This window comes from Strix uralensis, chromosome 8 (genome assembly GCF_047716275.1).
Source record: "Strix uralensis isolate ZFMK-TIS-50842 chromosome 8, bStrUra1, whole genome shotgun sequence".
Lineage (NCBI taxonomy): Eukaryota > Metazoa > Chordata > Aves > Strigiformes > Strigidae > Strix > Strix uralensis.
Window position 1 is genome coordinate 35,724,968 of NC_133979.1, and position 27,817 is coordinate 35,752,784.

A 27,817-nucleotide genomic window follows, 5' to 3' on the forward strand; every position below is an offset into this window, starting at 1 on the left:
GACAGAGCAGAATAAGAGTAGGTTGGGGTGTACGAAGAGCACAGGGGCAGTGTCACCCACTCCCCGCCAACTAAGGCTTCTCCAGTGATTTGTCTCAGTTAATGAGGAGTAGCAGGTGGGCAGACCACATTTTTATTACCCCCTTTGGACTTAGGAGACAAATCCTGTGAAGAAGAACTCAAGTTTCCTTGTATCTGCTTATGCTCCAGTGTCAGGCAATCCATAAAGTTGCCAGTAACTTATCCAGTTATTTAGCTATGCTGTGGATTCAGCTCTATTCAAATTTACAAATAAGTACCCATGCAAGGAATAGCCCAATTCACTTTCATTCAGGAGCAGAGATCTACTTTTTAATGACAATTACAACCAATCAGTGGTTTCAACAGAAGAAAAATGTACCATATGGGGAAATGGTGCTGTGGGACCTCCAATCAGGCTACAGGGATGAGAGACATTACCATTCACAGTCCCATCCACTACTAACTGAGCTAAATCCAGCCCTAGACACCATCTGCCAAAAACTGAAAGCTTAAACAACCCCCATCTGAATGCCTATTAGCCGACACGTAAAGAAAAGAATTGTTACAGTGTCTTTTAGTTGTCATTATTCTTGGTTTTTTAATCCCTCTTTCCCATGTGGCAGCTTCTTCTAGAGAATGGAGCAACATGTGCGTGACTTTCTCCTGCCTCTGTGCTCCTGGACTGTTAATGCAGAACACTTATCACCTCGATACAGGGTGCATTACGAGACCACTGCCCCTAATATATATAACAGGGAAATAAAGGACACAGAGATTTGAGAAGCAGGTAACAGTAACATTTCAGCCAAAATGCTTCTCTCCTCTCAGAAATACTTCTTGACCTGTTTGGAAAAATTTGAGAAATAAACTAGTCCCCAAAAGAAAGCAAGCAACCAAACACACCATCACACAGCTTGTTGAGTGTTTTGGTTTGGGGTTTTTTTTAACTATAATAAGGCTTAACCATAATAATCAAAGCAGATAAATTGACTGAACTGATCACAAGCATTCAGTAGCTTTTCATTTATTATGGAGAAATGTTTTCATTCAATGATATATTTCTTATCTGAACTTGTCACCTGTACATTTTTCCCCAATTCTGTTTGAAGACCTCTTAATTTCATTATTCTGTATAAATGCTGTTGTTCTGCAAACTTCTTTCATGCTCCCTAATATTCAAATCCATAGGACTAGGTCACCTCCTGTAACTCATACCCCTGTATGAAACTCCTCTACCTCACAAAGCCATCAAGATTTCCTCTTGGTAGACTGAACTTTTTTCTTTTATTTTTACAGCTTCACATAATTATTTATTTCGTTCCTCTATCATTCTCTATCCCAAAGTTTTTGCAGTCAGGATCTGAACCTACTAATCCAAAATACTAGACATAATCTTGTTAAACACCTCATCTGTTTATATGAATTTAATGTGTTAGACCACTAATGACAGTGGAACCATCCTAGCTATTAATTTGAAAATTAGTGAGCCATCTTCTTCAGTACAGCTCTTACCCTTCTTAAGTGTGTACATAAATAAACAAATGTCACACCAAGGACTAAAGTCTTTTGAAAATATGAGGCTCTTTTGAGAATCTGGTTCTGAATGTTAATGCTAAGCTGTATAGAAAATTTCAACAACAATTGACTAGTGAAAAAACCCAGTACTTAGCTTATTTAATTGATATGGCGTTAGCTTCAATGATATTTAGAGAACATCAAAGACAGAACAGATCTGTACCATGAGGAATGAAGCAAAATTGGAACTTCAGCAGAATGATCAAATTTAATTCAATGAGCAACAATAGTTAGGATAACAAAATATTCTATGCAGCAAGTTTACTCATCCTCCTAACTTTATTTGTGTAGCCTGAAATTGGATTCCATAGAAATGCAAAGTTTTTCAGATTGCTGAGATCTGAGCCTTTATCTTTCCCTGCAGGCTATTTGTATTAATCTACTTTTCTTTGAAGCACAGAGCTGTTAAACTGTTAAAGCTCATTTAAAATCTGGCTATATTTCTATCAATGGACCCAGATAGTCGAATTATAGATTTTAATTATGCTTTTTATACTTTCAAGATGCTTACTTAGAAATATGTGTAACAAAAGTATGCAATTAAAGAGCCTTTATTGCTGCTGATCAGTGAATTGTGTCTATATTGACAGCAAGAGATGGCTTAGTATTTAGAAGAATTTACATGGGCCACTTTTTATTAGTAATTAATATGAGACTCAGAATCAGCTTTGTTCCCCTACCTTTATTAGTATTTTGTCACGAAACTAAAGCAGAGCAGAAGATGAAAATGTGTAAAACACCTTATGCTTTAAGAGCGAGATACAAGAATATTTCATATTTGAGTAGCACTCATCCTACAAAATCACATAAATACATAACTGGAAAACTAGAATTTATGCTTACAATTTTATCACTTTACATCTGACATGTCTGGCTAATTTTTCCAGTTTAGTAAAACCAGAGCGGGACAGTTACCATCCTGCAATATTCAATCACTTTTCCCAATGAACCAATGCGTGAACAAAAGCCCCCTCACCAACTGAAAGTGTTGCAGCACTACGCAGTTAGCGCTGCATGAAGACTGTGAATCTTTAAATAGAAAAGACAATGCCAGTTCTAGCTGATGGACGAAACCTGCTTCTGCAGTCCATTGCATGTTGCAGTTATGGGATGTCTACAGCTCGGAAAAAAAAGAAGAAAAAAAAAAAAAGTAGGAACAAGCATTGCAGTAAAATGGTAAAGGTGAACTCCATTTGGTTTTCAGGGTATTACTGGATAGCAAGGAGTGTGTTACTCTATGCTTTGTCAGATTTTGAATAAAAAAATCACCTTGCACCATTGCATACCCCTGGCAATAGAGTGGAGAAAGATACAGAATAAAGCTAATCCTTTCACAAATACCATCAACTTGACAAGATTTGCACAGCAAAAATGACATGAGCATATTAGAGAAGACCAGGAAATAGGAGGTGTTTACAACAGACAGCTGTGTTCTTTCCTGAAATTGCTGCTTTAAGCTTATCAGCATAAAAAAATGGTTGAAAACAGAAACTACTGCAAACTACTTCAGAGGAAACACAGGGTGTGTGTCTAACATCCTATCTGCCTAAAAATGAGTTTCAAAATCTGCACACACATACTCACACATATTCTCAAACTTTTGAGTAAAAAGTTAATTATAACCTTGACTTCAGTGAAACTGGTGGTTTAGAGTACTGTTTGGTGTGATAAAGGTGTTCAACTAACTTGGAAAGACCTTAGAGAAATGTAACAAACCAGAAGAATTTAACTGCTTAGTGTCAGGTATTAAAGTCCTGCATTCTACAGCATTTGTACCTCCTCCATACTATATCATTATCATTTCGCACAATGTTTGGACCAACATAACTGGGACTAAACTTCCCCTCTGATATGCAAATCACCTTTGAATGTTTCAGTTTCTTAAAGAGAATATTTTGGTTTCCAGCACACCATGTCCATAGAACAGGATGAGAACACCAACCAAAACTGAAACACATTGGACAGTTTTTTCCTCTATATTCAGGTCTAATTTGGGAGTGGCGTTAGGACTCTTAGTTATTGGTGTTTAAAATTGCTCCTAGGGAAAAAAAAATCTAAGAAAATCAGGCATTAGAGGCATTTGGGGTGGTGGTTGGTGGTGAGAAGCAAATTCTTAACAGTCTCTGATATCTTGGATGTAGAAAAAAATTCTTGTTTTCTTTCAAGTTTGAATTTAAATTTTCAATGAATCCCTAAAAATTTTAAATTTTCATTTATTTGGTCATTGGCTTGCCATGAAGCAAGTGTTTTGGTGGAAAATTATTGATGGCTCAGGATCTAGTGGGGTAGTGATCACATTTATGTACTGCATTCATTAGATGTAGATGAAGATCTCATAAAAAGTAAAGGTATAGTCCTTGAACACCTTAGCTGGGAAGGCCACCTTCTGCTTCTGCCTGTGAGGAGCGTGACCATTCCTCATTTCACAGCATGAGAATTAAATCTCCATACTGCTGTTCCAAATTCCACCATTTGTTATCAGTGATAAAAACATCTTTCTTTATGTCAGAAAGGAGTTAAATAAATCCAAAATCCTAATCCTTTTGCTGGATTAGTCTCAGCATTAAGTCCACAGTGGACACATTTATACTTATATATTTTCCTCTGTGTACGCCTGTCTATTTACAATGAAGATCAACATACCATTTCATGCTAGTCTAAACCCAGAAATTTCTGCAGGCAGTCAGTTCAGACTCTTCGCTTTAACTGCAGATGGATTACTTCATGTGAGATAGTGGGTTTGATATCCCAGAAGACTATTTTACAGGTAACTCCATGTCATTTTTGCATAACGTTGTTACAGAGATAGTGCTGTCCCTGATTTTCAGGACCTAGTAACAGTCAAAGGGCAAACAACTAGAGGGGTTTTGTCCAGGGCATCTGTAATGTGAAGTCTTTCATTTTGCTCCGCTATTGCATTTCAGCGTTGATTAAAAGGTATTACCTAGCCTTGTGGCAAAAGAATAATTTAATGATTGTTTTTTCAGCAAAGCAGGAAAAAAAAGCAATTGTATTTGTTTCTGAGTTATAAGCTGTGAGCCACCTTCCACCCAACAGGTGAGACATTCAGTGACATATCTCATGAAATTATAAACTGACACAAAGTATACTGATTAATAGCATTAAGGTGCAGGGGAAAACTGTTCATGTTGTCTGATTGCCTGAATGGGGAAAGCCACACAGCTTCTCACATTCATTCTTAGAATCATAGAATTATGGAATGGTTTGGGTTAGAAGTGTCCTTTAAAGATCACCTAGTTCCAACCCCCCTGCCATGGGCAGGGACACCTTCCACTAGCCCAGGTTGCCCAAAGCCCCATCCAACCTGGCCTTGAACACTGCCAGGGAGGGGGCAGCCACAGCTTCTCTGGGCAACCTGTGCCAGGGCCTCACCACCTTCATCGTAAAAAAATTCTTCCTTATAGCCAATATAAATCTATCCTCTTTTGCTTTAAAACCATTGCTCCTTGTCCTGCCACTACAGATCTTGGTAAAAAGTCTCTCACCATCTTTCTTATAAGCCCCCTTCATATATTGAAAGGACACATTAGGGTCTCCTTGGAGTCTTCTCCAGCCCTCTGACCATTTTCTTGTCCCTGCTCTGGACCTGCTCTAACAGGCCCACGTCTTTCTTGCGCTGAGGACTGCAGAGCTGGATGCAGTACTGCAGATGGGGTCTCACAAGAGCAGAATAGAGGAGAAGAACCACCTTGTTGCTTTGATCTGGTAAGAACAAATAATTCCATTAATGTAGTATTTCCCAGCAGCAACACCAGGTGTGATAGTGACATCCTTCCATAAGAAAATAGTAAAACATAATATGGATTTGGGATGTAATATCCAATGCCTAAAACTTAAAAAAAAATACTTTTACCAAACAGAAAGTTGTTCTTGCTATATTGTCTGTCATCTACGCCCTGTGTACTTTATGGTCTACTTCTATGAACAATTTATAATGCTGTTAGAAATCTCCATGCACAATAGGTCATTAGACAATCCCTAGAGCAAAAATTATCAGCAAGCATTAAATCCATATTCCATTTCTCTAATTAGAAACAAATGTATCAGGGTCAGGGGCGGAATTGAGAACTGTGTATTTAAAAAAATTAAGTTCAGACTACATTGCTAAGACATTACTTGTCAAGAACACAAATGTCCCAGCTCCTGAAAAATTAACCACCACCTGCCATAACTCCATGCCAATTAACTCCAATTGTTCCCTACTATAAAACAAGGACACATATAACCTGTGGAACAAATACACCTTGCAATGTGCCCTGCTGTTCTCAGCCCTCAGTTGTCTAGGTGTCCTTCACAAGAGCAGGGAGTACAAAGGGACTCTGGAGATGGGATGGTGCTGAGTTTCCTGTTACAAATCTGGCCATGAGGAACCAGCCTGCATCACCTTCTAGGTGTCAGTGGAGGCCTAAGATCCTGTCCTTCTAGCTCAAAATCTCACCTCAGTAAGCTGGTACGTTTTCAAGCCAGTGGCATTAAGGATCCTTATCAGTCAAGAATGCAACTTCTCAAACTGATGCTGATTCTAGATTTCATCTAGCCTTGTTTCTTAAAAAACTGAGGCTATGCAACTGCTTTGTGGTAGCAAATATAGGTGGGTGTTACAGGCATATGCTATATCTCTTCCAAATAATTTTTGAACTCACTGTCCCACTTCAAACAAATTTCACCAATTTCTAGACATGTTACACCATAAATCTCTTTAAAACTATTTTCACATTTTATGACCATAAGTCATAATGGGCAAAATAATGTGATCACGAAGGCACACCTGAAAATGACCCCACAGAGTGGAATGTGAGTGCAAAAGAGTGACCCTCTTATAAATGCTTTGACTGCAAAATAACCTCTGGTTGGTGGCTGGGTCTGACTAGAGGTTATTTTGCAGAAAAGGTGTAGGAAAACAATCTGTATTCGTTATAGCACTCAAAAACCAGCTGGTTCCCTGTAATTACCCTGTGGGTATTAAGCTCCAGCTACTTTCCTCTTACCCTGCACTCAGCAGATAGTGTTAGCAGGCAATCGCTCCAGTGGCCTTTCCACACCTGGGATTGTTACCATCATTCTCGTTTTCTGGCTTTAAGGAATGTTGCTTGCCAGACTAGCACCTTCAGAAATTACTGGTTTGTTAGCACATTTCAGGATGATCTCACATCAAAACAGAGAAGAAAAGCACAAGCTTTTTTTTCACCACAGCTCAGAAATGCAGATTTCATGAGAATAAAACCACTTCATATCAGCTACACACTGTCTTCAGACACAACTATCAGCCAAAAATCCGTTTGATAACATGTAACTGGACCTCTCTCTGTTCCACTCCACCTTCTCTCTCAAAAGTCCCGTTCCCTGGCTAAATTCTGAGATATAACTACCAAGTTTACTGAACTAAAATTGACCTTTCCTTACTGTTTTATTGCAATTGCTGTGACAGAACCAGTACTTCATAGGGAAACATAAATATTGACCCATGCATATCAGCCATACACGGGAATTTCCAAAGATTCAAACTGAATTAGAAACTGGAGTCATGTGACCTCAATTTTTGTTGTGTAGAAACTTGCCAAATCTCACTTTGTATTAGCATAACTATCAAACGAAGACTATTTTATTGCCATCAACAATGATATGAAGTCTTACAAACCCACTCGTGGTTTGGAATTCTCATGTTTTAACTGTGAAGACAAGAGAAATAGAAAGAAATGTGTCTGCTATATATAAAAGTTTGTTTCCCAATAAATACAGAATAGGTACATGGAGACATTTTTCAGAAGTAGAAGCACACTTATTTTTGTTTCATTTTAATGTCCTAGTTCACAAACCTTTTAAGTTTAAACATTCATGTTAATTGTCTTTAAATTCCACTCAATTGCTATGGTTAAAATTCCTTTTTAAGTTATTCATATTCTATCAATCTCACTGTCTGGGAAAACAACCATCATGCTCAAAAATTTTTTTGAACTGTTTATTTATTTTGTTTGTTTGTTTGTTTTGTCTCTCATAAAAGAAAGGGTGAGTGTCAGAGGACATAATATATTGTACTGCTATCCAACACTCCTTGAAGTTTTCGGTACCAAGGGCACGCATACCCAAGTCACACAGAGCTTCAGTGTCAGAACCAGGGAACAAGAACCCATTTGTTTGTGCTTATCCAGGGCCATGGAGAAAGCAGTAAAAATAGACATAACCATTACTTCTTCAGGCAAAATTCTAAATAAACAGATGGACCTTCAAAGTCAACCATATGAGAAATAGTTTTACTAAAAGGAAAAGCAAATTTCAGAGGCAACTCAAATAAAAATATCTTTCAGATACTCTTTAATCCCTGACAGCAAAAAAAGTTAAAAGACAAAGGTGTCTAAGCAGGAAAGAAATCCTTGAGGAAATTAGCAATGAAACAGAGGCTAGCGAGTCTTATGAAAGAACTGATCAGGAGTCAGTTTTTGTGTTGCACTCACATGCTGTTAACTTGGGCACACGGCTTGGACACTGAACTCAGCACAAACTTCTTTCAGATTCCTTGAAAGTTAGGAGTTATGCAAAACTTGCAATGTTTTTCAAACAGATATATTGACAGGTCTTATCAGAGGGTTCACTGTCCAAGCATGAGCACATCTTGGATCCACAAATGAAGATCCTCCCAGTACTTAAAGGGGGCCTACAGGAAAGATGGGGAGGGACTCTTTATCAGGGAGTGTAGTGACAGGACTAGGGGTAACGGTTTTAAACTGAAAGAGGGTAGATTTAGTTTAGATATAAGGAAGAAATTCTTTACTTTGAGGGTGGTGAGGCCCTGGCACAGGTTGCCCAGAGAAGCTGTGGCTGCCCCCTCCCTGGAAGGGTTCAAGGCCAGGTTGGACGCGGCTTTGGGCAACCTGGGCTAGTGGAAGGTGTCCCTGCCCATGACAGGGGGGTGGAACTGAGTGGTCTTTAAGGTCCCTTCCAAACCAAACCATTCTATGATTTTATGAAGGTCTATGACATATGGATTTCACATGACATTATCACAGAAGGAATCTGTGGAAAACTGGGAGTTAAATATAGAACTTCTGTAGCCACATACATGCATATATATATATATTTTCTATACACACATAATAAAACTATACCCTGTCAAGGTTAATTTATTTAACTAGAATAATACAGAGATTGAGAAAAAAAATGGAGCAAAGTCATAATTACCCCTGTATGAAACAGACAGTTCATGTTAATGTGTTACAGGTTCTCAGATGTCCTTTATTGTAGCCAAAGCTAAAGTTTAATGTAAGTGGCATAACCTAGAGTTGACCAAAAGCATGGGAAAATGCAGCCAGTTCTGACAGAATGTTTCCAACACAGGCTTTTTAACACAGGGATATAATAAGGAAAGATCTTTTGGCATTGCCAATGTTATTGAGAATTTCTGGACCTCTGATTCATCAGGAAGTGTCCAGAGTAAACTTCATTAAAGTACTGGTCAAGGGCTCTTATTCAGACATCTGACTGTAGAAGATCTAAGATTGCCTTTTAATAAACAAGATTCTTCTCACTGCAAAAATGTGAATAAACTCATTTATTTTCACTCATCTATATATATATTTTTATATATGTATGTATATATCCACACATATATACACATACATGTGCACACATATACATATAGGTGTGTGCATATATATGCACATAAATGTATATAAACACGCATGCACTGGTGTTCACATCGATTCACTCTGGCAGTAATCACAAATATTTGGGTTCTAGAAAGAAGTAAATGAACAAGCACCACAGACTACATGTTTTCCACTTATTCTAACTTATTTATGTCTTGTAGTTTGTCACCAAAAGCATCATTAGATCTTTTATAAAAGAAAAATGGCAATGAACAGTTCTTTGTAACAAGAGACCTCACTACAGGTCCTTCATTTTTCATCAGTTGAAATAATTATTTTTTAATTTATTCTGCATGGTTAAATGTGTGAAATGTAGACAAAAGACTTCATTGTGTTTGTTAATGTGGGTTATCAGATTGGTTGTGCTGTGTAATGTTTAGAATTTAGGTTTATTATTATAAACTATAGCCAGTATTTTATGTAAATGGCTAGATGTGGTTTAAATAAAATACAATTAGATGTAACTGGATAAAAATGTGTTGTATCTGTATACTTTCTATTAATAGAGCATATTTATCAGTAGGCAAAGCTATACTCTATTTGAGTTCCTAGTAAAGCATCCAATTCCACTACTAACAGTCAGGGTATAAGTTAAAAATCCCTATTTGTTAAATTTCAAGAACTGTACGAATATAGTTCAAAATTAATTAAAATAGAAATATTTATTTTAAATTAATCAATTATATTTCCTCAGGTCTGATTCTGCTGATCTTTCAGAATATTTGGTAGAATGACTTATGCTTTTGATTTTAAATTATGCTACTTATATAAGTCAAAACCTGTATATGAGTTTTTCCTTTGAGAATTTAACATTTATTACTTAAAGCCAAACGCTATCTCTTCTATGCATGTGAGACCTGCATACACAACTTCTAAATTGCTAGTGGGCTTTGTGTGTGCAGTTTTCAGAGCTCCATATATATCAAATTGTCCGGTCAGTACAAGTATCTTCTCTTCTCAAGCTGCATAAATAAAGTAGAAATTGAGAGCATCAGAAGATGAATTGAGATATGGAGCCATTAATGACCTTAAGAACACTACTATCCATAACAATCATACTGGGATTCTAGGGAGAATGGAGAAACAGGACATTATTTTGAAGTATTGCTTTTCTTCACAAGGGTCTCTGTTGGAATGAATCTGTAGCTACACAATAAAAATTCACAACCAGAATAGTGACTAGTAGAACCTGTAGAATCAATCAATCAGCGCTAGAAGACAACTATGATTTGAATTCTAAGATATTGACCACGACCTTAAGTCAATGATAGTAGAAGAAACTGACAAAAATTCAATGAGCACATTTGGTGTCAGTTGTTCTTTTTCTGTATGGAAAAGACACAAATACCCTTCTATACAAAGAATCATACATTCCAGCCAATACCACTGTCTTTCTATACAGAAAAGGTTTCTGTGCTATTCAGTTCTTTTCTCTATGTAAGATATAACATGCCACCCATATAGACTTAACATATGGACAAAAAGAAAAACCTGAAAGCCATTCTGTTTGGAGATGACTACTGACCTAGCAGCAGTAAGGAAAAATAACAATATAGGGGTTAAAATGAAAGCACAGAGAACATGATTCAAGTAATAAAAAAACTCTTTCTTTTTTTTTCAGTAACCAAAAGAAATCTTGGCAATTGTTTTTCCCCTTTATGAAAGTCATCAGCATTTGAAATCCTCTACATCTTGAATATCAGTGATAGCACTAGCAGGGATATTTAAACAAAAATGAAAAGGAAGGTCAAATAAAGAACAAAGACCCAGCTAACCAAAAATCTTCAAAGAATTAATGAAAATGACCTGATTTCATGCCCAAGATCCTGGCAGACTATCCTGCTGACTGAAGAATGAATCTATTATTAGTGTTAAACAGCTTTTATACTACTTCAGTGATTGCATGAAACCATTAAGTTACAGCCTCTATTATCCTAATTTTTTTAGGGCAACTTAAATGATTTATGAACTTACTAACTGAAATGATGACACACCATATTCTCTCAATAAATGTTCTTTGTTCTAAGGAAGCATATCAGTAGGAGGTTTGATCTAATAATTATCCCTAAAATATTAGATTTTGGAAGTGGGTATATTCTGGAAATAGATTATAGTAATGTTTACAAAAAATAAGATTCACTTTTCTCCTTGCTATTTGAGTTTCCTTGGGATCTTTGATTAAATACACCAAACAAATAAGAAGAAATACAAAGAGAGATTGTCAAAACACAGACTCCTGCAGTGTATTATTAAAAAAAAATACAGAAGGCAATCTTGGCATCGATATTCTCTTTTGTTGCCAAGCTTAAACACGCTTGTGTTCTTGTCAAACTGACTCCTGAGAACACTCTTAATCCTGCTGGCCTAGCCAGCACTGTTCCCTATTATCCTTCCCAACGTTAGCACTTGTTTATCTCACAGAGAGAAACTCTTGTTTTGAAACCCAGTAGTTTAATACTGAGCCAACAAACTGGAGTGAGGGGATATAGGGTAGGTCTGACCCTGGTCAGTGGCAAAACAGTGTAGAGGTTTTGGAATGCTGTAGGATTAAGGCTCACAGATACATTTCTTCTTGTTCACTGAGATTTCTACAAGATTCTGTAGGAAGCCAGAATCTCTTAAAAAAATACCCTGTTTCATCAGCATCTGGTCATGCTTTTCCCAAGACCTTCAAAGGTGGGCTGAGGGCTGATGTTGTGGATCGGTGTCAGAAGTGAGCTTGATTTATCCTGTGCTCTTGAGTCGTAAGTGTTAGCCCTTTACCTAGAGCAGATGACTTCTCTGCTGTGCTGCCTCACATATGTAACAGAGCTGGAAAGAGAAGGACAATTTGGGAATCAGAACTCCCTACCTCTCTTTGGATGTTCCTGCCCATCTCTGAGCCCCTCATGTCAGTCTGCCCTTCTTCCTGGGCCACAAGTATCCATAGGAACGTCAGTGAAAGACTCCTTCACCTCTGTGAACATCCATTCTATGTACTTGTCAACCCCTTGAGATTACTGGTAAACTAAACTAGGCTCCAGTTATAATTCAGCTGAAAACATTTTTGCAAGTTTTCTGTTATGTATACATAGCTTCTCTGTTTAAATTATCCGCTCCTTATTTCCACCTTTTCAGAAGCATGTAACTTCCAGAGAATTCCTTGGATACTTAGATCAAGAAACTAATATAATTCTGATAATAGGAATTGCTAATTGTAAAGCATCACTACCTGATAGGTATTTAGGCCCTAAAGGTAAAACTTTCTTATGAAGGAGATCTGCATTTAAAACAAAGGACTGGAAATGAGATGATTTTGGAGATCATTGTCCAAATATTGCTAGACCTGGAAATATGGTCATTTAAAGCCTTTATTTTGCTCAGGTATGTACTCATGCAAGCAGTTTCACAAACCCCAGCTAACTAGACTAAGAGAGGCTGTTAAAGTATATCACAATCAGAAATGAAACTCAATGCTATTTTTCAGATCCAGACATTCTTTAAAAATGACCAACTTTTTTTTTTTTTCCTTACTTTAATTAAACTATTCTTCCACTGTAGGAAACTATTGCTGTTTGATTCCTCAGGACCAAAATCAGCATCTTTTTGTTCTGTGTACCTATAGTGCCTATAATAATGAGGCCAGTGTACTAGACTACAAATATTATTTTTCCAGTGGAAATCTATCAACTCACAATCCCAGAAATTGTCTCTGAGCTGCTCTTTCTGTCCCCAGCCTATGAGCCACTGGATTTAAAAAGAAGACTTTGTGCATTCAGTAGTCTAGCCTTTCATAGACATCCTGAGAATGATGATCCATCCGATTACTGTACCTTTTATCCACCAGGTTGAATGGAAAATTCCCTAAAGCAAGCTGGCCAATTACAGTGCAAGCCAGAAGCAATTTACTGATACAGTGAATTTCTCGAAAAGGCAAACAGAACTGTTCCTGTTGTTTATTCCCTACTGATACAGCAATTGTGGAACATAAACTTGTTTGCTCTTTGGTGCATTTATAATCCCAGATCTCGGCTGCCCAGCAGTGACACTGTGCATGCAGTTCAATGCCCAAGGAAGCAAAGGCTCTGAAGAATTGAAGGCAATGGTTGACCAGTTTGCTAAGCTACCTGTTGAGAGCTACCTCATCATTGCCCATTAGAGCTACAGTTTGCTGACTACAGGCCATTTCTGTCCTCAACTGCTACAGTACTAATTTGCCTCATTCCTTTCTTTGATATATGCTGTTCCACTCCTCTGTCACTACTCCCTCACCTTTCGTAGGTTTTGTATGTGACGTTCTGTGTTAAGGAAACTGAGGTTCATGTCTGAGAAATGAGCTCCTGTCTTAGTTTCCAAAGAAGCAGTCTTATTTCAAAAAGACAACAGTACCAGCACCGAACGGGCCCTTCCAAAAAATGGTGCTGATGGTTTCTAGAGTACAATCAAATGTATCAAAAATAACAGCACCAAGAAATGCCATATCGTCATTTCCTTAGCCTTTTGAAAGGTATGATGGCAGACATCTTTTTTCAGCCCTCCATTTTACTAAACATTTGTACTGGAAGAAATTACTGAAGACAGTTTATTATTTCTTCTCAATGCCTTAAAATTCCTAAACTATCAGTTCAAAGCAACCTCAGGAAAAGCACAAGGAAATGTCATTCCAGAACACTGGGGTGAAAATCACAAATCAGGGCATGGTGATGTGTACCTTCTCAACTGAACCCCCTAGGTTTTTTATTAACACTCTGTCAGGAGTATACATGTGTCAGGAGGTCTATTGATAACTGTGAGCTAAAATATATTGGTAAGGCATAAAAAACACAACCGACTTTAATGTTGGCTCTACTTAACCTCACACACAAGTATTAAAACTTATTAGTGAGTGTTCTACTACAATCTCCAGTCTTGCTCACTTTACCCTATAGGTTCAGTTACCAGAGGATTCAGAACATGTGAGAGGAACCCAGTATGTTCTAATACAAAATAATCTTTAATTTGATAGCATTATTTTCTCATATTTTTATTTTTTTAGTTGTTCATGAACAAACACAATCCCTTTTAAAACAACCTCTAAAGGAACACTTCTTAGGCCACACAGTACGGTGCTGCACAGAGCTACTCAGTTCTTTGGGAGATTTTTCCTTCTTTTACAAACTAGTATTCTACACTTGTTAGGGATACTTACCTCAAAGGGATATCAATGGTTACTAAAACCTAGTCCATTGTCATAAGCATTACATCTTATAACCCTTTCCCCCCCGTTCATAGAACTGGTAAGGTTTTGTAACTTAATACATCCCAGAACTATTTTACTCTAATGATTAGAAACCTTTAAATAAATTAATAAATAAATAACATTAAATAGCCAGCCTAAATTTATTCATAGCCAGTTAATACCAATTTGGTTTTATGACAGTGATGGCTTTTGATTTATATGATATGTATATTGACAGGAATTGTATCCTCTTTCAGCTGTTTTTTGGTTGGTTGGTTGGTTTTTTCCTAGATGCGCCAAACATTTCTGCCTTAAAAGACAAAGCTAGGCTTTTTTTTTTTCCTCTGATTTTTCACATCTGTTTCAGACTTTAAATCATTTTGCTTGAACAAAACTACACAGTATCCCTGAGGAGATTTCCTCAGGACTTTATTTGATAGCATGAATACTTCCCTATCTTTGTGGAAATTACCTCTTCTGATACAATGTAGGTTCTTTGCATAATTTCATAATCACTCTTTCCATCCTGGTAACCTCTCATCTCATTCTGTTTGGATTGAAATTCCTTTGTCTGGGTAACTGATTTACATAAGAGGCACAGTACTCCCATTGTGTATTAAATAACAAATTATAAACTCGGTTTTCCTTGCAAAAATATCTACTGATATTAACTACAGGAGCCACCTTCCATAAAACATTGACACAGCATTCCCACTACTTTAGAGGTTTTCAGCAGCCATCCAGGTGCTTTCCTGGAATTTCGCTTTATAGATCAGTGGCAATGAATGCCACCAAGAACTATGGCAATTATCGAATATCCTGCAGCAGGATATTTCCTTCAAAGAATTATAGGGAATAGCACACTGCCACATAATCAGCATAACCAGCCCACCATTCCCACCTTATAGCAACGTTGGTAATATCAGTTACAATTAGTTAGTGTTCTGCAATATCTGATTAAAACATTATTACAGATAGATAAAACATTGTTACATCTATATTTGTCTCTTTCAGCTCTATCCTGTACTGCTGAAAGCTCCTCTCCTTGGGGAGCTAAGCACACTACAGATTCAGTCTGTTTGCCCATGGACATAACTGATCTTTAGTGTATAGATTAAAATAAGCATGACAGTAGTTTTTTTCTACTGCTACCTTCCCATAATTTATGCATCTATTGTTTTTATCACACAGTTGTTTTCTGCTCAGAAGGCCAGATAGGGAGACAAGGCAGAGTGTAACTTTAAGAAACATAAGAAACATTAGGAAACATAAGAAATATTAAGAAACATATTACGCTTAAGTTAAGACCTCTCATAAAAAATAGGGCTCAGTTAATAAGTGTGCTCCTCAGTACCAATCTTTGGCTTCATCTCTACGATTTTGATCAGACTGATGGTCAGATGAACACTTGTTTATAGTGACCAGGACACAAAGCTCTTGCTTTTTGCCTCGTTGGCATACAAACAGCTAGGGGGGAAATAGAAATGCCAACACAGAGTCCATTTAGTGATAACTTTTTTCTTGTTTTAGTCTGAAAGTTGGACTCCATCTATTTAAATGCAAACAGGCTATATAATTTAAGAGCTGAAAAAAATAAGACTACTGGACATTATGGAAAGCAATTGCCATATATTTTTAGGTGAAACTAGACTTTAAAATCAGTCTGTCTCCTGTCATGCAAATGACAGGAATAAAACAAGTAGCACAACATTGTTTTACTCAATAGCTGAAAAATAATGACAATGCTTCCATCAAGTTTCAAGAAATCTTCATTTTAATATTCTTTGTTGTTCTCTTCAATATGTGTTTTTCCAGTCTACTGTCCTATTACCTTGATTTTAATCATTCTATATCTTTCATGGGCCTGCAGTATGTGACCTTGATCCTTTCAAATCAGTGTCAAACAATGGTGCAAAATAAAGGCCTTCATCTCTGGCACTTAGGTATTTACAGAAATATACACTACCTGATTTAACCAAACACAGAATAACAGGTATTGTCTGCTTTTTAAGATGATCTTGATTATAATAAGGAATGTTATCTTGAAATTAAAAAAATTTGGGAACTTAATGATTTACTTGAGATTTTTTTCTCTCTACATCATTACTGTCTCTCCTGAGACTGCCACAGGAGGGGAAAAAGTAGTGGGAATCAAAATATCATTCTAGTCACTGTGTAATTGTTCCGGTGTTAGAAAACTAAAGTCATACAGCAGCCTTCTGCTGAAATCTCCTCCAACACATTTTAAAATACTACATGCAGTATGTGCAAATCACTACTGGTTTTATGTTATTTTTATTGAGACCATTTAATTGCTGTTAATTGTAAACACCTAGTCCCAGTGTTAGGTTGGTTGTCCTGAGTTAATTCCCGTGGGCAGCAGTATTTGTTAGGTTTTGGCAAAGAGATATAAATGGGTCATCTTCTGTGTATGGCTTGAATGCCATTGGTCTGGAGACATGGAAAGAGAGGGGCTACTTGCCACAGTCCCATCAGTTTTGGAGCCAACTCCTTCCCCAAAAGAGAGGCACACCTTTAGGTAGTCTGCAGCTACTTGCCACATTTGTGCCATTAAAAAAAAAAATTAAAATAAAAAAGAAAAAAGGTATTCAGTAATTTTCTGTCTGACCCCACTGTGCTACCAGCATCCTATCAGAAAGGATTCAAAACGGAACACAATCTGCTGGAGTCTCTCACCCTATACATTTCAGTGTTCTTCAGCCCCATGGATTTTGACCTGACATGTATGTTAAAATGAAGGGAGATGACTTTCCTCCGCCTTTACTCTTAAGTGGTCAGGTCTCGGGTGTGGGCTTTAAGGGCTGAAGTGAAGAGCAAAGGGAAAGGAGGCCGTCCTGTTAGCACTGTTTGGAACGGCACCTTTCTCTCTTGTTAATGTGATCCCGCTGAGCCAGTGCAGGCCCATGTTTTCGCCTTCCTTACCTCTCCATTCAAATCAGGACTGTGTCCCTGAGGGATCATTTTCATTAGGTAAAAGATAAGTGAGGGAATGAACAGACCAATTAGACTCCAGATCTTGTAGCCTGGGAAAGCTCATAGAAAAGCAACAGGGATTAAATTTACAGTGTGTGGTTCGTAACAAGGTCACCATGTTCTGCACTACTTGCTAATGGGACCATATTTTACAGGAGAGCTTTGCAGTAAGGTTTGTATTTGGAGGACTAAATCAAAAATTGCAGCTTTTCTCTTAATTCAGGTAGCTTGTGCCTCTTTTGGCTTCCTGGCTCATTTCTCGAAGGGAATAGGCAGAGGATAGAAATAAACACAAGAAGCACTTTCTGTGAGATTGTGTAAATTAAAGTCAGTGGAAACCTATACACAAACCCAAATAAATATTAACGATATGATTACAGATCTATAAAACTTAACAATGTCTCTGTAATGATGGCTGAGATGAGAAAAGTTATCAAAGACCTGATTGAAAGAGCTGAAATGAAATACAATTCCATCTTTCATGTTTTTAGCAAGATAATTTTGGTTCAGTGTTGACTAATACAGAATAATAGGAATAAAATATGCTGTCTCAGTCTCTGCATTATTGGCTTTACATTATTGGTCCTGACAGCTGGCTTTTAAAATACAGTAAATATTGGGCAATGCTGTTCTGTTAAGACAAGCCACTTCATCAAGCATATTTCCAAACCACACTTTATTTTCAAAATGTGTTTAATTTCTCTATATAGCGCAAAGGAGCTCACTGCAAAATTGACCTGCAACAGAGTGCCCTCTACTGCATGTATTTAGGAAAGGAATTAAGTAAATTCCTTAAAAATAAAATCTTTACAGACTGAGACCAGCAGTTTTGTCATGGGTCACTGGACACTGGACTAAATATAATATAAGCATATACCACTCTTCTAAAGAGCTGGATACCACTAGGGAATAATAGTTTAAAATAGGTATGAAATTTTCACAAGCTGTGTCATGGTTTTAGATTAAATCAGCGTGTGTCTTTCCATACCAAAATTGTCTGTGTTTATATCTTGGAGAGTTATCAGGGAAGTTAAAAATCTGTCCTGTACTGCCCTGCTGCCACCCCTTTCTTTTTGCTGCCAGGAGGAATCTATAACAATATGAAGTGAAAAAGTCTCTCTGCTTACAGATCTTTTCTCAGTTCTTAATCTCTCGCGCTCCCTCATTTCTCCTCTTCTTTCTATTTGTCATTAGGTTACTACTATTAAACTCTCCTTTTCATTCCCATGTCCTTGATAAACCTATTGGATGTTACTGAGTTCTACCTCTTGCAAATGATTAAGAAGCTATTTCACCAGTGCTGGCTCAAAGAGTTGAAACCGGCAGGTTACAAATGTATCATGAAAGCAACTCTACAGCAAGGCACAAATTCTCAAGCAGACCTGTACTTTTGAATTTTTCCCATTTTTTCCTATCTCAGTTTGAATTGGGCCAGCCTAACGCTGAGTTTTGTGACGGACCAAACACCTGCAATTTGGGTTAAAATTCACAGTGGTCTTATTGTTCAGTCCCTCAGGGATGAGAAAACTGCTTCTCAAAACACTGATATAAACTAGCATTGAACTTTTTGAGTCACTTTTGAAATGCCCTGGTTTGTACAATGAAGTCCATGCTTTGCCAGCAGTATCTGTGGAGCCACAATTTCATTCTTCAAGTCTCAGTTTATGTCTTGATAAGCCACACTGAAAGCAATTGAACTGGATCTTGCTGCATGATCAAAGGTGTTCCATGTTAGCCCTCTGCAATCAAAGATGCTGTTTGAATACCTTGGGACATTTTTGAGTATGTCGCTAGGGCAGAGTAGAGGTTAGGTAGTAAACAACGTTTTCCAAAGCAACATAATCAATTACCAGGAGTTCTTTAAACAAAATAGAAACAACACAAGTAGGCATTTCCATAGTACACACTGCATATATGGCCTTGCATATATTTCAGCAATGAATTTTGTGTCTATGGATTTGTTCCCACATCTGAAACTTTCCCTTAAGGAAACCCTTGTTGATAATTTACAACTTCTAAGGATGATATCTCTGTAATTGCTTTCCCTTTGCTTCATACCTGTAAATCTTGTATCTTGTGCTAAATCCCTGTCGACTTCTGTCCACAAAATCTGTGTATTCCTGTGAGCGATGGAAGGGTCCCTTATCAGAGAGGAGCCAGTCGAAGGGGCTTGTGGCATGCTGATCCGAAACAGCAGCAACTGCTAAAACCCAGCAATGAAGACTCAGTGCTATCCACTCCCATAGAGCCATCAGAGAGAACAATTCAGCACCAGCACTGCATCGCCATATCATGCTTCCACTGGGGACTTAGAGCCTTCATTCTCTTAGCTTTCCCTCAACACCTAGACAAAATACACAGTCAATTAGATAAGCACACACTAGGCATCCCTTGGAAGTAGAAACAAGTTTCCTTTCTTTCAGCTTAAAGAGATAGTGGCCTCTACTTTATTACGTTTTACATTACCATAAACCCCATTAGGCTAGTTAACAGCGGAGTGTTTAAGTACTTCAAATGCTGTGAAACTAATGTCTCCATTAACATCATCAGTAATAATATTTACTGTTGAAGGGAAACCTTCACAGATTATCAGGGAAGGGATTGTTGGGGTTTTTTCCAATAATGCTAGTCATTAATGAAAAATATGTAACACAAGAATTATTGCCTGTTAGCGTCAGTACAAAATCATTCAGCAATGTCTATGCATAAGGTCGCAGTTCAGATACTGGACAGAAAACAGACGGGATTCAGAAGACCCAGGCTGATTTCTTTTTTCATGTCCTTGGAAAAGTCACTTAGTGGCTTGTCTTCACTACAAACGTAGTTAACAGGCTCATGTTATTCTGTTCAAACTAGTGTAGCCGGACAAAGAGTGACTGCATTGATCGCCAGCACTGGAGCTACCCACAGTGATGAGTTCAACGAGTTATTCAAGCTCCAGACGCTGCACTTTTGAGTATCCCTAACAGCAGCAATTGACTTTCAGTCCAATTCACTCCGATCCAATGGCTCAGCCCAGAAATACTATTTAAATGGAGCGTAAACAATTGTTTGGGTGCCCAATCAAATATCAAGTATGAGCCATAGCCTCATGTAGGAACTCAGTGAAGACAAGCCACAGTTTCTCTCTATACCTTAGTCCCATACCTGTGAAATAGGATAATGATTCTATAACCTGCTCAGATTTTGTGAAAACATCTGTGCAAGAGCATGAAGTTCTCAAAAATACTGAAATGACAAAGGTCATGTAGATTCCTAAATATATAGAAACAATCAGTTCTTGTTTTCAGTGTAAGGTAAACCAGCACAGAATTAATTAAAATATAGTAGTGTGAGAGCTTTTTTTTCTAGCTGATGAATTTACAGGGAAAAACATTTTTTAATTCACATTCACTCAAAACAACACTCATTATGACATTTTTACAGTGCCCCTTGCTATGATTTTTTTTTACTTGGTGGGAAATTTTTCTTTACCATCAGTAATTTAATTTCTAAGTGTACCGCAAATGAAGGATGCTTCCAACAGAACAGTTCTGCAACTGCACACTCAGTACCACCCGTCCATTATAATGGAAATGGTGTAGCTGAATAAATATGCTCTGTGCATATGTTTGAGACATTAATATTCTGAAATCTTTTGTACAGAGTATAAACATATCAGCTGCAGGAAGTTAACTGCCTCCAGAAGAGCACGGAAGTTCATATGAGCCAACGGGAATCTGCAGTCTGAGAATATAATAATCTGTCTATACAACCAGAGAAATAGTCAAGGTTTATCGTCTTCTTAGGCACAAATGGAATTGTTTGTAACATGATTTGGACCTGATCCTGCAAACAATAAATGTGTACGTAAGCTCACTGAAAAAAAAAAAAGACCCTATTCCTATATTTCATGCTGAGCATATGCCAAAGCACTGAGTTGCGACCATAAACAGTTACAACCATGCAGCAGTTTATGATCATAAAACACAGATTGCATTAATTTTATAAATCCTTTTGAAATGAGATTCCAGGAGCCTACAACAAAGATCTCTCTACTTATTTTTTATACTCTCAAGCAATCACTTACATGCAAAAAGCCTGCAGATCTGTGTATACTGTATGACGTTTCAGTATCTTTTCCCTAGATTGGTACTTTCTTTCTTTCATGGGCTGAAATTCATGTATGTGAGATTACACTATTGTGTAAACTTCATCACATCATATGAAAAAGCATGCACAGATCTGAAGCAAAACTGAAAAGCAATGGATTGATCTCCTGGACCATAAAAACCAAGATGATCATGATAAAAATTAGCTCCACGTAAATGAAGATGTCAGTCACTTCCAGACAGGCCAGACCAGCTTTTGCATCACAGCAGAGTGAAAAACCACAAATACTTCTGCCTATCTTTTTTTTTTAACCAATCAGGAAAAAATATATTGCACAGTGTAGTCGTTCCCCTCTACCATCTTCTTCAGAGACTAGGAAGACCTTGGGCATAATTTCTTGACATTATGTGAAGCTTCAAAGAGCATAATGAGAATTTTAATTTTCATACCTACTGCTGTTATAAAACTGCTAGCTAAGACATAAGGTTCTATTTTTCCTAAATTATCTTTTCTATTGGAAAAATCATGTAATGGTTTAAATTACAAGAAGTAGGAGTTTACTTTTTCAGGTACTTATTAACACTAAAGTGTTTCAGGCCATTAAACTGTAATGATGACTAATTGAGTCCCTTTTGAATTCAAAATGATAATATTAGGATTGGAAAATGAATTACTTTGTATATGTAGCATCTTCCTAAAACTAGACCAAATGAGCACTTGGAAAGGAATAGTGAAGAACCCTGCTCTGTGCTTGCCTTAATGCTACACCTCGTGGCATGTCGTAAATTAACCACTGGCAAAACACCTTTAGAGAACCTGTGTAGTTACAGAAGCAAATAGTCTCCTTGTTTTAAAAATATATGAAGGTATTTTCCAAAAGATTATAAATATACATCTAGTCCTTAGGGAGAGTGAAATAATGTGTGCATCTCCATCTGATACTTACCCACTTGTCTATATTGTCCAGCCATTGTAGAATCAGTCTGTATAGCATTAATTCTCATAACACCCTTGAGAAGTAAACTTTTACCTCAATTTAACAAACAGGGAACTGAAGCATGAAAAGACCAAGGCTAAATTTTTTTTTAAGCTCTTAGAGGACTTCAAATGTGTATTTCCTAGTAAAAGATAATTTAGAAAATGCCAGCCTAAGGAATTTTCCTAAGGTTACAGTCTCAAAAATATCTCAAAACTTTAAATACTCAGATTCTCTAATGAATGTAAATGCCCTAAAAACATTTTTAAAAGGCTGTTATAGGCATGTGGAGCATACAAAGGTTGTAGTTACAACAGCCGTCACAGAACTCCAGGGAGGAATAATCTGAATTAAATTTGTGGTAGAGCACCTGCTGGTTTCAGGGTGGGATGTGAGAACTGAAAAATAGATGAACACCTGTTAAGTAACAGAGCTGGTGGGTTTTAAAGTGCAGAAGATGCTCTGTAGAGAAGACATCTTCAAACAAAACTGTCATGTCAACATGCTGCCTCTTTGAAGTGCTAGCTTAGAGGACAATTATCAGGTATAGCTGCTCAGAACAATTACTTTCTGTTATCCCCAGAGTTTTACCCAGCTACCACTTCCAAATGCTAATAAGTTTTCAGTCCTTCCTCTTCGAAATTCTGAGGTTAGAGTGAGTTCAAGAAGCATAATGGGCTAAATTCTTCTCTATTAGAAATCCATTGTCTCCTCACTGGCATTAATGCAGAATGAATTTGACTCAGCATCTTCTGGAAACACCATAGCTAAGTCCTAGTTTTCGTGAACATGTAGAGCGTGCTGAAGACTGGTAAAATCCATGCACTTACATCACCTGTAAATATAATACTGGCAAGTACAGAACAAACATTGTGGCCACTGGGACAAATTTCATCAAGCTTCAGCTGTGAACAAGAACACAGAACATCTGTAGTCTTTTTGTTTTCATCCTATTGTAGGGCAAAGCCCACCAAACTCAGTCTTCCTTTTTTAAGGTAAATAAATTTTTTAACATTAGAAATGGTATATAATTACATATGTGTAGTTTATGAACTCACTAAGCTACTGTACCTAAAACAGTACAAATTGAAGTCTCTGCTTGATTTGTGGGTGGAGCTCTCTTGCTTACAGAATATTAATTGATAACCCATGTATATTAAGATATACAGAATAATATAGGACCAGCCCAAATGTGTGGACAGCAATGTTCAAGAAAAAGCAAATCAGTAAGTATAAGTCCTTTCTAAAATGAAAACACTATAAAATTTTCTCAAGGAAACCTCACTGCATGCAACCTTTTTTTTTTTTTTTCCTAAGAGGTGAGAGTCATGTATAGAACAGATGTGCTAATATACAGTAGAGTTATAGCTACTAAATAGATCGCTGCTGGTTCACTAGTGGAGTACCTTTTATATAAGAGTCAATAAAGTTGATATTAGGTATCATCAGTAGCTTTTTTGGGCCACATCTACACCTGCAGTTCTCAAGAATAAAAATACAATAACTGTACACTAAATGTACAGACATTTTAAATAAGATCGGGGCATTCAGTATGTCTCTCTATCATGCAAGTCTGGGAGGTGCTGTGGCCTTGGTCTGAGATGCTCCTCCTCTGTTACACATGGAACAATGCCCTTGCAGTCTCTGTCAGCATCACAGAAATGAGCACAGCCTTGCCTCTGTCACTCCCGCTTTCTCCTCGCATCTCACAGAGATCTCCTTCTGACAGCGGAAAGGCAGAAGACCAGGATCTCTCTGAAGCCCTTTGTTCTTTATGCTCAATAGAATTCCATTAAAATGTTGAAACATTCCAGCTCTCCATGGAAGGTTGAGAATCCTCAATGTTGAAGTCGGATTCTCCTGGCTGTAACTTCCCATAATGATGAAATAAAAACGTAAGATTGTTATTCTCAGCTATGTCCTTTCAAAGGAAAGTAATAAGTAACTTACCAGGAAACCCTATGTTCATCTCTCCACAAGAGTTAGAAACCTTAATGTCTCTAAGATGGTGCTTTTTTATGCAAAACACAAAGCCTAGTTTTCTTTTAACTAATCAAAATAATAGTTAATAAGTATATATCCCTTTAAAAACAAACAAACAAAGAAAAAATCCAAGAACAGATGTGGGGAATACAACCAATTTAGTAGGCAGATTTCAGTAAGACCAGAATTTTATCATTTATGAGGTTTTTGGTGCTCCATCCCTCCATCCACTTACTAGCCTTTGGGATTTCAAAGCTACTGCTTTTGATGAAGTACAGTACTAAGTGTAACAGGGTACACTTGATATTTCTTTTAGAGTGCACATCGTGGAAAACAGGAATGAAGTAAATTCTTTATTTTCTAACTCTTACACAAAATTCTCACGGATGCTACCAGTGACTTCAACTTCGCATCAATAACAAGAAACAGCATTTTATTTGCTGCAGCTGGATGGAAAGCAGTGAAGCTCATAGAAGGCAAGATAAGCCAGGACCATTTTTTTCAAAGGTATTTTGACACTGAAAAATGGAAAGAAATTTTGCATAAAGAATAAAGCAGTAGTGTGAGTCTCAGATATGACTCTTAACTGCTGTAAGACCCTGGGTTTATCACTATGTCTCTTTTCTCTCACTTCCTCATCTGAAGTGTGATGATCGTGTTGCCCACCTTTGTAAAGCACTACAGGGCCTACTTATAATCAGTGATTTTTTTTTTTTTTTTCAAAAAGCAATTTTTCACATGTTAACAACTTTAAATGAATGAGACCCAGGGAGGCACCTGTCCTCAAAATTCTCACAGTCCGGTGTAAATGAAACAGCCATGAAGCTGATGACGTGCTGTCAAAGAAAAGAGCAGAAAGCGCTGCAATTGCTATCAGCTACAGAGGAGGAGAGTATAGCAGTGCTCTCCTCTGCTCTCAGCCACCACAGGGATTCTGTTCTTCAAAGGAAGATACCCAAATCCACAGAATAAATTCTCCCAAGCTGAACGTCCTGAAGGATAGCAAAACGAGTCATGAGCTGAGGTGCACCACTCTGTCCTGTGCTCGCAGGCAGCTGTTTGACAGCAGTTAGCTTTCACACATTTTGAGAACCACCAGAAGGCTGGTGCAGTAACAAGAGAGCCAACATGTACATTTGGTAGAACTAAGAAACAGAATAGGGGTGTGGGGACTTGAAGGATGGAGAGCTTTCCCTGCCACTAGATCCGATACATGAGCTGCAGGGTACAGCTTGTGCCGTTATGCAAGAATTAGAAGGCATCTGGATAGACAAAATGTATTTGTCAACAGATGATTTTCAGCGTTGAATCAGCTTGTTCTCTGTTACTCACTGTGAGCTGCAATAAGTCCTGACCTAGGAACTGTCCTCAGCAGAGACTCAAAAGCAGGTATGTTGGCAAATCTGAAAGGAGAAAATAATTCTACATCTAACATCCTTAAGTGAGTTTTACATTCCAGGCCTAAAAATAAGTGGGGTCCTCGTATTAGGTCCTGGCATCTGCTTTGCCTACGTGCACCCTAAAGCGACACCTTTTCTTTGTTGAAATTGAGCTTCATCCACTGCCGATTTTCAGCTTTCTTCTCTCTTCTCTATGTGAGACAAGGACAAGACCCCTGTAACTATGTCCTCAAAAGCTGAAACAGAGAACAAACAGGATGTCTGATTTTTTTCTTTTTTTCGTAAAAGCAATCCTGCTATTTTCTCCTCATCCTAGCCTTCAGAGAAGACGAGCAAAAATAAAATGCACCCACAGAAAGAGAGAGAGCGCATGTCAGCCTGACTTCTGCAGCCATCATTGGGTCTGTCTGGAACATGAGAGTTGATTGCCGCAGGTTACAGCTATTGCCCGCGAAATGTGCCTGGGTGTTTGCTCTGTCCGTGAAGAATTTCACTCCTGCAAGTGCCTGTGAGTCTTTAATTGGATGTACCCACGTGCTCTCTATTGCATCCCGCCACAGCTAGTGCCAGTCTCCTTAGCACTTGAAGTGTGCACTGGCTGTCAGGTGTACTGAGGTAATTGTTTTAATGCCTGATATTTGTAAAAGACCTAATTTTTTCCTTTGCTGCCCAGATCATGATGTATAAATTCCCTCAGGTGCTTTTTCAATCTGTTAATCTAAGTTCATCCTCCTGTGCAAATGGATCTTTATGTGTTTTAGCTGATGACGTAGGGCAGCATCCCCAGATTGCAATTTCAGTCTTTCTGCCTTAATGAGTGAATCTGTTCCTGCAAAGAACACACGGAGAGGAAGAAATCAGCTGTCAGGGCCCTGAGTGCACAAACGGGCCTCCCCACCAGCCTCATCTGGGATCTCCACCCACCCCTGGGAGCTGAAGGGGGGCTCCTGGACCTTCATACCCTGCCTGGGTGGTGCTGGTGTGACCGTCCCAGCCCCCGCATCAGCCCCGGGGCTCTCTGGCTGGACTTTGGGCCTGGCCGCACACATCTTTGCCTGGAGATCTCCATCCCACAGCTCAGCCTCTGGCTCGGCTGCAGATGCTGGCTGCTTTAGCCCTCGTTCCGTGCTTGTGAGCCAGGAGGAGCCACACTCCTCCACCACGTAAAGGCAGAGCACGGTGTTTGTGAAAGGACATGAGGCACCTGGACGTCTCAAACGTGAATTGTGTAGGTGCATAACAGAGAGAAATCCACCCAGTCTTCATGGTGTCTCAGTTCCTTATCTTTAAATAGGGGTAGTACCCAAGTCCCTGGCGGATAGCATCCATCAGTCACACAAGGAGCTAAAATGAAGTTCATTTCTGGAACAGCTAAGCAGGACACTGACCGAGCCCTGGCCTTCAGCTGACGGACATCCAGGATGCCACAAAGCCACAGAAAAACCTGCTGTTCAAAAGCTTTAAACCTGCTCCAGGTTGGATGACTGTACTTTAGCAATCATAAAGTTCATAGGGGATGAAGTCTTCATCTTTCAAAGTCCATGAGTGCACATGGACTGTCTCATGTGCAAAAAATCTTTGCATGTAGAACTGTGACACTTCAGTCTTAAGTCACTCTTCCATTGCACAACTTACATTAAGCATTCTCCCAAATCGTCCAAAAATTTTCAGCTAAAACAGCTGAATTAGAGAGTTAGAATGGAAACAGAACAATCTCTTTTTGAATAAGTTTGGTATCTGTGCTACAGGAAAAGAAAAAGAACAGCATAGGGAAAGTTTCTGGTCCAGTATTTCCTCAGGCACAAGCTGACATCTATCACTGTGACATGCAATTTTGCATACTGAAGCATTCAAGTTTGTAGAAAATCCTAACGGGAGACAGATATTTAGAAGCTTGGATTCCAGCTTACTGGAAT

The 27,817-nt window shown here is 38.1% G+C and overlaps 1 protein-coding gene across 2 annotated transcripts in view; it reads right to left on the reverse strand.

Annotated features, from left to right (window-relative positions):
- BRINP3 (BMP/retinoic acid inducible neural specific 3) overlaps nt 1–27,817 on the reverse strand; it is a 225,150-nt gene that overhangs the window by 187,261 nt on the left and 10,072 nt on the right. Inside the window, exon 2 of one of the 2 annotated variants that reach the window (XM_074877281.1) lies at nt 19,509–19,794. The exons of the other annotated variant lie outside the window; for it this stretch is intronic. Coding sequence (XP_074733382.1) covers nt 19,509–19,744 — 236 coding nt within the window. The 5' untranslated portion in view covers nt 19,745–19,794. The remainder of the gene's footprint in view (nt 1–19,508; nt 19,795–27,817) is intronic. 2 annotated transcript variants of the gene reach the window in all.